The sequence below is a fragment of the Ictalurus furcatus genome, chromosome 9 (assembly GCF_023375685.1).
Source record: "Ictalurus furcatus strain D&B chromosome 9, Billie_1.0, whole genome shotgun sequence".
Lineage (NCBI taxonomy): Eukaryota > Metazoa > Chordata > Actinopteri > Siluriformes > Ictaluridae > Ictalurus > Ictalurus furcatus.
The window spans coordinates 31608326-31618325 of record NC_071263.1 but is presented as its reverse complement, the minus strand read 5'-3'; the positions used below and the strand labels follow the sequence as shown (position 1 = coordinate 31618325).

The 10000-nt window shown below is 43.5% G+C and overlaps 2 protein-coding genes across 4 annotated transcripts in view; one reads left to right on the top strand and one right to left on the bottom strand.

Moving 5' to 3' along the window:
• crip3 (cysteine-rich protein 3) overlaps positions 1 to 743 on the top strand; it is a 17467-nt gene extending 16724 nt beyond the window's left edge. Inside the window, exon 8 of one of the 2 annotated variants that reach the window (XM_053632980.1) lies at positions 1 to 743. This exon is cut by the window's left edge and continues 6 nt beyond it. In XM_053632980.1, coding sequence (XP_053488955.1) covers positions 1 to 117 — 117 coding nt within the window. In that variant the 3' untranslated portion in view covers positions 118 to 743. The other variant, XM_053632981.1, reaches the window with a different exon arrangement.
• A 1395-nt stretch (positions 744 to 2138) lies between these two features.
• Positions 2139 to 10000, bottom strand: part of slc22a7b.3 (solute carrier family 22 member 7b, tandem duplicate 3) — an 11457-nt gene continuing 3595 nt past the window's right edge. Inside the window, exons 5-10 of one of the 2 annotated variants that reach the window (XM_053632979.1) lie at positions 8993 to 9116; positions 6293 to 6399; positions 5647 to 5861; positions 5420 to 5528; positions 5076 to 5282; positions 2139 to 4844 (exon numbers count right to left, since the gene is read on the bottom strand). In XM_053632979.1, the coding sequence (XP_053488954.1) occupies positions 4838 to 4844; positions 5076 to 5282; positions 5420 to 5528; positions 5647 to 5861; positions 6293 to 6399; positions 8993 to 9116 (769 nt within the window). In that variant the 3' untranslated portion in view covers positions 2139 to 4837. The remainder of the gene's footprint in view (positions 4845 to 5075; positions 5283 to 5419; positions 5529 to 5646; positions 5862 to 6292; positions 6400 to 8992; positions 9117 to 10000) is intronic. The other variant, XM_053632978.1, reaches the window with a different exon arrangement.

The window sequence follows — 10000 nt, the reverse complement described above, 5'->3', positions numbered from 1 at the left end:
GGTCGGCCGTACTGTCACGTGCCCTGCTACGGTTACCTGTTCGGCCCGAAAGGTGTGAACATCGGTGAGGTGGGCTGTTACGTTTACGAGCAGGACGAGAACGAGATTCTCAGTTAATTCACAACGAGCTGAAATTAAAAGGAACCGCGGTCAGGAACAGGATTATTTTCACCTCCATGTTTTTATCTGTAATAAATTTACATGAATAATAATCAGCTGGAAAATATTACACTATTTAATATTTTATAAACTGAATTTTATAAACACACACACGCGCATGCACGCACGCACGCACACACACTCACGTGATGTCACACACTTTATTAATGTTCACGTGTTGTAATCATGTCCTGTATATTTACATTTATATAAAAGATAAATATTGAAAGTTAGCTGCAGTTCCGTTTTGAAATAAATCTGATCAGAGCTGAGTTTTTACACATTCATGTAACGTGCACGTTAATAAATAAATAAATAAATAAATAAATAAATAAATAAAGTTATAAACATTCACAGTTTTGTCCTTTTTTTTCTAGAACATGAACATGTAATAATTTAATTTATCGGAAGACTAGCTTAACAATGAATAATATTTATAGATGAACACAATAATACATTAATAAGATGATGTTTTATAACGTAGGTGTTAAACTATAGTTAGGAAAAGTGCACTTTATTACACTGAGTAAAACCTCACAGTAACGATTATTTAAACATCTCTCCATCACACACTCCACTGTATTTATCTATTACTCTATATTATTATATTAATTGCATTCTTTTATTGTAAAGTCCTTAAAGACGGTACATAAACAAAACAGATCATTTCCTAAAATAAATATTGGGGGAAAACCAAACGTTTTTGTCTCAACATTAAAAACGTTCTTTTACATGTTCTTTTACTCCTGAGGGAATGTTCTCTGTTCTTTTACTCCTGAGGGAATGTTCTCTGTTCTTTTACTCCTGAGGGAATGTTCTCTGTTCTTTTACTCCTGAGGGAATGTTCTCTGTACAACAAACTGGTTTCTTTATTTAACATAAGAGCTCTTAATTATCCAGTGAAACCTTCAAAGAACCACTGACACTGAGGAACCTTTTTTTTTCTCTAACAGTGTAGAACTGTTCAGCTGTCTCCTGTTCTGGGTTCTGTGTTCTCCAGGCCGTGGGTTCTGTGTTCTGTGTTCTCCAGGCAGTGGGTTCTGTGTTCTCTGTTCTGTGTTCTCCAGGCAGTGGGTTCTCTGTTCTCTGTTCTGTGTTCTCCAGGCAGTGGGTTCTCTGTTCTGAGTTCTGTGTTCTCCAGACAGTGGGTTCTCTGTTCTGTGTTCTGTGTTCTCCAGGCAGTGGGTTCTGTGTTCTCCAGACAGTGGGTTCTCTGTTCTCTGTTTTGTGTTCTCCAGGCCGTGGGTTCTGTGTTCTGTGTTCTCCAGGCAGTGGGTTCTGTGTTCTCTGTTCTGTGTTCTCCAGGCAGTGGGTTCTGTGTTCTCTGTTCTGTGTTCTCCAGGCAGTGGGTTCTGTGTTCTCTGTTCTGTGTTCTCCAGGCCGTGGGTTCTCTGTTCTGTGTTCTCCAGGCCGTGGGTTCTCTGTTCTGTGTTCTCCAGGCAGTGGGTTCTGTGTTCTCTGTTCTGTGTTCTCCAGGCCGTGGGTTCTGTGTTCTCTGTTCTGTGTTCTCCAGGCCGTGGGTTCTCTGTTCTGTGTTCTCCAGGCAGTGGGTTCTGTGTTCTCTGTTCTGTGTTCTCCAGGCAGTGGGTTCTGTGTTCTCTGTTCTGTGTTCTCCAGGCAGTGGGTTCTGTGTTCTCTGTTCTGTGTTCTCCAGGCAGTGGGTTCTGTGTTCTCTGTTCTGTGTTCTCCAGGCCGTGGGTTCTGTGTTCTGTGTTCTCCAGGCCGTGGGTTCTGTGTTCTGTGTTCTCCAGACAGTGGGTTCTCTGTTCTCTGTTTTGTGTTCTCCAGGCCGTGGGTTCTGTGTTCTGTGTTCTCCAGACAGTGGGTTCTCTGTTCTCTGTTTTGTGTTCTCCAGGCCGTGGGTTCTGTGTTCTGTGTTCTCCAGGCAGTGGGTTCTGTGTTCTCTGTTCTGTGTTCTCCAGGCCGTGGGTTCTGTGTTCTGTGTTCTCCAGGCAGTGGGTTCTGTGTTCTCTGTTCTGTGTTCTCCAGGCCGTGGGTTCTGGTTTCTACTGGTTTTAACCTTGATGTGTATTTTCTTCTGATATTTTTTCTGATGTTTTGATGCTCTGATTCTCAGCCATGTCTCTGATATAGAGACTGCATGTGTGTGTGTGTGTGTGTGTGTGTGTGTGTGATTTTATATTCTTTATTTAAACATAAACATATATACAGTTTTATCTTATTGAGGTTTATAAATGAGTGTGACTGAGATACACACAATCACAGTTATAAATAATTAAAATTCCCAATGGATTCAATTAATATAGATTTTTTTTATTCTTGCCAACATTATTTAGTAAACAAACACTTCACTGTGGATTTATTTCTAAGTGATGATGAACATAGTGATTAAATGAGAACTTCCTAATACACAGAAATATAACTTCTTAACCTCCATTTTCTTGTTCTCGACCTTCTTTCTCCTGGCCTGGAACTGCAACGTGACCTGTCCTGAAAATAAATAAATGATATATATATAAAGAAAATGTAAAAATAAAATATACACAGTAGAGAGTAATAAAGACAGCTAGTTGTTAAACTGGAGCTCCATTAAAAAATAGTTGAGCAATGTATAATAATCCTGGACATAAAGTGATATAAAGTGATATAAAGTGATATAAAGGGCTCCAGAGTTCTCTCGACTTCGCGGGTCAAGAGGCAATGTCTGAGCGCACCAGGATCACCCAGTTCATCAACCTGCTGACCGACAAAGTGCTCACCTGGGTGACCATGGTGTGGTCTCAAGAGGGTGAGCACATGGCTTCTTGCCACCACTTCCTCCAGCTCATCCAGAGGGTCTTTGACCACTCTACAGAAGGCAATGAGATTGGCGAGAAACTTCTCAGCCTGAAACAAGGGAACCAAAGCACTACAGAATTCATCTTAAACTTCCACATATTGGCCGTGGGAAGCTTCTGGAATGAACCGGCACTCTAGACAGCATAAAGTCAGGGGCTGAACACTGATATCCTTACCGAGCTGGCCTGCCAGGATGACCAAGCTACACTCGATTCCATTATCAAAATGTGCATCTGTCTCGAGGTCATGCTGAGGAATTAAAGCCACATCCATCCCAGTTCTCAAAATCCACCCCACAGAATCCATGCAACTCAGCCACGCCCAGCTAACCTCTGTGGAACACCAACGGTACAACTGTGGTAGATCTCAGCACCAAGTAGCACCCGAGCCCCACAGCGGGTTCACGAGGGAGTGACCTTCACCTCTCACTCCTGCATTGTGAGTCATTCCAGAGTCTTCTTGCAGCAGAATTTTGTTCTCCCCATTCAGATCATGCACTTGGAGAATGTGTGTCATGTTTCAGCATTGATTGATTTAGACACCATTGGAAACCTCATCGACTGCACTCTTGCTGCGAAGCTCCAGCTACCCCTCCAACCACTGCAACATCTGCTCCATGTACAAGCACTGGATAGTGGTCCCATTGGGGGTGGTTCCATCAACCCACCCTCGGGTTCCCCTAGATGCAAACCCACAACCCACAGATTTTATGGAGATCACATGCTGGTCAGCGTATTCTCAAGAAAAGTGCCTCAGTCTACAAGTTCCCTCAGTCTACATCACTTGCAAACCATAGAAAGTCCTGAGACTCCCCCGGAGTACCACAAGTTCAAGGAGGTTTCAACGCCAAGGCCAGTGGATTACCACTTCACCAGCCATATGATTACATCATCAAGCTCCTGGCTGGAACCACACCACTTCGTAATCACATCTACCCCTCGTCAGCTAAAGAAACCCAAGCCGTAAATGAATACATTGAGGAGGTTCTGCAGCAGGGATATATCCGTCCCTCAACATCATCACCTTCTACCACCTACGTCTTTGTGGAGAAGATTCAGGGCGGTTTGAGGCCCTTAGTCCCCTCTGCACTTTAACAGATTCAGGAGGACAAAATATTCATGAAAGTGGATCTGAGGAGCGCATATAATCTGGTGTGGATCCAGGAGGGGGACAATGGCCTTTAGCACCACCTCTGGTCTCTTCAAATACTGCGTAATGCCACACGGGCTATCTTCAGTGTTCAATGTCTGATAACAACATGCTACATGACATGCTGAGGATGTTTGTCATCACCTACATCAACAAAATCCTAATCTACTCCCCAGACAAGGAAATGTACGTCGTCCGCATCAAGCAGGTATTAGCCAAGCTGCTCACTAACCAGCTCTGTGTCAGAGAAACGTGAGTTCATGTGATAAGAGAGAATTTCCTCAGCCGTCTAAAGCTGCTGTCTACCTGCACTTGCATCCACTTCTGCCACGTGACAGATATATTATACACAGTTATATTATTATACAGTAGAGTTGTCTGTGAAATCATGAAATAAACATGTTGTGTTATAATTACACCCCTTTTCATCTCCCTCCACTGGCTTCCTGTAGCCGCCCGCATCAAATTCAAGGCCTTGATGCTCACCTACAAGACCTTGTCTGGAACAGCGCCCCCTACCTCAACTCTCTCCTGAAGGCTTACGTTCCCTCACGCAATCTGCGATCGATTAGCGACCGACGTTTAGTAGTTCCAACTCAGCGTGGCTCAAGGTCCCTTTCCAGAACCTTCACACTAACTGTTCCTCAGTGGTGGAATGAACTTCAACCTCAATCCGGACCGCAGAATCTCTCACCATCTTCAAAAAACAGCTAAAGACCCACCTCTTCCGTCAACACCTAACCAACCCATAAAAAAAAAACAATTGCACTTACACCTCGACTCTGTGCACTTTGCTTCTTCTGGAACTCAATTAATAGATCTTGTATGGTAGCACTACTTGTATTGTTCTCTGCTTGATATATCGCTTTGCTTGTATTTTTTCTCATTTGTAAGTCGCTTTGGATAAAAGCATCTGCTAAATGAATAAATGTAAATGTAAATAATTAAATATAAAGTTAGATGTTGACCTTGTCCCCTCGATGTCCTCTATAGTCTCAGGGAGACACCTGTCCTTCGTCTCAGGTAACTGACTTGCCACCACACCTGCAATCAGTGCAATGACACACAGAATCACCTGCGACAGATGAGTCCACACATCATCCAATAGGAGGATCAATGGAGCTAAAGCCACGCCCAGTCGCCCCATGAAGGAGATAAAGCCCATCCCATTCTGTCTGTTACACACACCCACACACACACACACACAAACACACACAAATATAGTTTTTATTGATTATCCTAGAGATGAAACGAAATGTAAATCTTTGTGTGTGTGTGTGTGTGTGTGTGTGTGTGTGTGTGTGTGTGTTACCTGATGACAGTGGGGTAAAGTTCAGAGCTGTACAAGACAAGTGTTGAGAAGGCAATGGAGGTGAAACCTTTACCCAGAACTCCGATCACCGAGCGCACGATCCACTGATCTACAGGGAGACAGACAGATACAGAGGCCACACCTACTTCATTAGGACTGACCGGTCCAGAGGCCACGCCTCCTCCATTAATATTATGTATGTATAATTTGTAATGCCGTCTCCTTACCTTTTGGTATAAAGACGTTAATGATGAGTGCGCAGCTGGACAGCAGGAGACCGCTCACCTCAGTGGGACGCCGTCCAATCCGGTCGAGCAGCAGATAGACGAGGACTTTAGCAGGAACCTCTACTGCAGCATACAGGAACTGGTTCAGGTACAGATTCAGACCGAAGCCTTTGATGTTAAAGCTCATCCCGTAGTAAGTGGAAGCCACGCCGTACCTGAAACACACACAATTATACACGGACAGAGCCGAGAGATAAAACTCCACCTGTCTTCGTGTTTTCAGCAGAAACGTGAGACGTGAAGGTAAAACCGACGTGAAGATGATGTGAACTCTGAGAGCAGCTACACTCACAGCGCAAAATACAACTCAGTGCACATACAGTCTGAAAACACCAGCACACTGTATTATAAACATCATATATATTATATATATAATAATATTCTATGATCTGATTTCAATATTTTATTCTTTTATACAGAAATGAATGTGATTTATTCAGTCTGTATTATTTAGAAGAATATTCTTTAAAAGCTGCGACAAACTTTTCTTTATCATGAGAGAGAGTGTGTGTGTGTGTGTGTGTGTGTTAGATAAAGATCAAAGTGGACATGGATGAATTAATAAATGTGTGTTTTTTCTCCACACCAGGTAACTCCAGTCAGCAGAGCCAGTCTCCTCATGTTTGGCGTCCTCATCAGGTCCAGATACGAGTACGTCCTGTTTCCTCCCTCTGACACTATAGAGGAGAGAACCTGTAGCAGGATGAAGGTGGAAATGATGATGTCACACTGGGTGTTTTCCTCTCTCTGTACTGATGTCTCTACCTGTTCCTTCTTTCTTCTGCTAATCCCTTCAGTGAAGAAGCTCAGAATAGGCTCTCTAAATATTAATGGTGGCAGGGGCAGGACAAGAAGGGAAGTGTTAGGAGAACTGATTAAACAGAAGAACAGATTTCATTTTTTATAAGTTAAAAGCACCGTTCAAAGTCAGACTTAAAACTGAAGCTGCATTTTTTAAATGGTGAGGAAAAACTCCCTGAGACGATATGAGGAAGAAACCTCGAGAGGAACCGGACTCAGAAGGAACCCGTCCTCATCTGGGTGACACCGGATAGTGTGATTATAAATAAATACACCCCTTCTGTAAATATGCTAATACTACATCCTCATCTGGGTGATAGTGCGATTATAAATCATTTCTCTTCAACATCTGTGTATTATAGAGTCAAGCAATGCTAGTGTGTTAAAAGGAACTTGAGTAGGAGCATCATTAGAGTTTTAACTTTAAGTCTCTCAAATCGAACTGACGTTATCAGCAGTGATGGAGACTTCAGTTCAAATCTGTTCGTAGTGATTGCAGTCCTAAGACTATCCAAGGAAGAACATCCACAGCCATCATGGTTTTTAAGTGGTACATCCACAGTAATCTCATGTATCTTCAGGCTGTCCATGTGGGGCCATCCTCAGCAGCAGTGAGTGATTTTCAGGTGATTAGAACTCAACCAGAAGTAGGGCATCAGGACAGCAAAAGCGGTCAAGAGGTATCTCAGGAGTATCGTGTTTAGCTCAACAGAGAAAGAGAGCGAGAGAGAGAGCAAGAGAGACAGAGAGTGACAGAGACAGCGAGAGAGAGACAACAAGAGAGAGAGAGCAAGAGAGACAGAGAGAGCGATAGTTATCTAGGAATGACACAACCGCTGTTCTCAGAGGGTCTTCTGGGTTCTCAAAATGAATATTAAAGTCTCCAACGATTAAAGCTTTGTCTAAAGAAACAACCAGGTTAAAGATTAAATCTGCAAATTCTCCAAGGAATTCAGAACATGGCCCTGCGGGTCTGTAAATAATCATCAGCGGAATCGACTCGGGTTTTTGCTGCCGTATGTTGTACTAGTATAAAGAACTTCAGAAGAGTTGAGTTTATGACGAGGTGTGTGTGATGAATAGATTATCATTCTAAATGAGTGAGACTCCTCCCCCTCTGCCAGTCAGACGAGGCTGATGTATATAACTGTATCCAGGAGGACGGGCTTCATTCAGTGCTGTGTACTCGTCAGGTTTAATCCATATCTCTGTTAAACACATTATATTAAACTCCTGATCAGTAACGCTTTCATTAACAAGAAGTGCTTTAGACGTACGAGATGTAATGTTTAACAGTGCTAGCTTCAGATCTGCTGCTGCCGGCTGTGCATTCAGTACGATCTCATTTTATGTTCATTAGGTTTTAATTAGGAGTATTTCTACATTATTGTTTATCTCGGGGAACAGACACGGCCTGTTGTGGAACCTAGGTGAGGACTCAGTGCAGATAGCAGACGGTCGGTTTAGCCTGCTTGTCTGCTCCTTGGCCTTGGCTCTGGATTATTCCAGATTAACTAGATCTGTTCTCAGACTATGTGTTCTGCTGCAAGAAACGAGAGCAGCACTTTCCCGAGTGGGATGGATACCGTCCCGCCCTAACAGCCCAGCCTTGCCCTCAAAACGACTCCAGTCATCTATAAAGCCCACACTGTTTTCGGAGCACCACCTGGACCTCCAGAAGTTCAGTGACATTGGCTGCTGTAATCTACATCACCACGCCGCTTTGGGATGGGGCCAGAGCACATACTACTGGATCGGACATCGCCTTCGCTACTTTACACACCTCTAGATGAGGGCTCTAATGCCGGAGTTGAGGGATTGTTAACTCCGTCTGAGGCATCCAGACTTCCCCCTACAGAAACTACACTACTCTCTCTCACTAACCCTCTCTAGAGTCTGGATCCTACAACCTTCTCCGTCAGAGAGAGAACTAATATACACGTAGCAAAAAATAAAGCTATTTCTATCGACGGAGGAAGAATGACATCCTGAACTCAACACACTGAACAAGCTGAACGTCTGCCACGTTGAGTGTTTAACGTTCCGTAATCGAAGATCAGTTGATATTATTTTAGACGGATCCGATGTGAATGGACTCCACTCACTGTCTTTAGACCAGAAAAACAAAAGCGTTCTTCAACAAAAAATGAAAATTAAATAAATTGAATTTAAACTGTGCCACAGGCAAGAAACTCCCGGCAAACTACTGAAACCAGGAACTACGATCACAAACACACCACAACACAACACGAAGAAGGGAGACGGAGGGAAATGTTAGCGTGTGTTGTGCGTGTAATGGATATTATTTTAAAATAAGTTTTTTTTAAAAAATTACAGTAAAAGTAAAATCAATTATGAATTTTAAGTTAATTATGATGAAGATTTTATTTGATAATGTGTAAATAAAGTAACGTTTAAAAGTCAGTCTCTTTCTCTCTCAGTCTCTCTGTCTCTCTCTCTCTGTCTCTCTCTCTATCTGTCTCACCTCTGGTTTCAGGATGGAGTTGCCTTTCGTCCTCTTGTTCATCACAGCACATTTCTGTAAGTAATACTGAGCTTTCTCCACTTTACCATTAGCGATTAGCCACCGAGCCGACTCTGGAACCCACCTGTTATTAAAACACACAGAATAAACATCCAGATTAGTTTCCTTTACATCAGGTGTCGTTCTCCATGTGGACATGTAGCAGTGTCAAATCTGGAACTCTTTAGGGTTCTTCAGTTGTCCCTCTGGTGTAACACTATAATAGAGGGTTTCACCTTTAGGAAACTAAGAACATACAGAAAAACCCTGTCGTGGCAGTGTGGGCGTGGTCGAGCATGGTCAAGAGGCATGGACCTGTTCGGGCCTTTAGAAAGGAGCATGCGAGGATCTCGCTTTATGTTAGTCCTGGTGGAATACATGATATCCGGAAGCCATGCCTCTGTGCAACATAGCATCTCAGTGTTGTGGAGGCGCTCTTCCAAATTATCACTCAAGTCGGGATCCTGACTGACCAGGGTGCTACGTTTATGTCACAGACACTATTCAATTCATACAGGAGCAAGAACATCAATCCCGGCTGTAATCAGGGGTACTCAACTACAGGAATTTGCACCGGGAGATGAAGTGCTAGTTTCGCTCCCCACGTCAAACTCTAAATTACTCGCAAAGTAGCAACGACCCTTTGAGGTCACATACCGAGTCAGCAACTATGAGGTCAGACGAATGGATAGAGGCAATGTACTGCAAATATACCACCTCAATCTCCTGAAACCATGGACAGAGGCGGTTCCTGTGGCTCGGGTGATGGTGGTTCCTGAGAGATTCACCTCGGCCCACTGTGAAGACCACCTCTCACCGTCCCAGAGAGCACAGGTTGCCAGGTTGCAAGAGGAATATTCTGATGTGTTTTTGTCCTAAACGGTCACACGGTCCTCTTAGAGCAGCACATTGAGACTCCTCCAGGTGAGGCTGTACGCAGCAACCCATACCAGTTACCTGAGCACACTC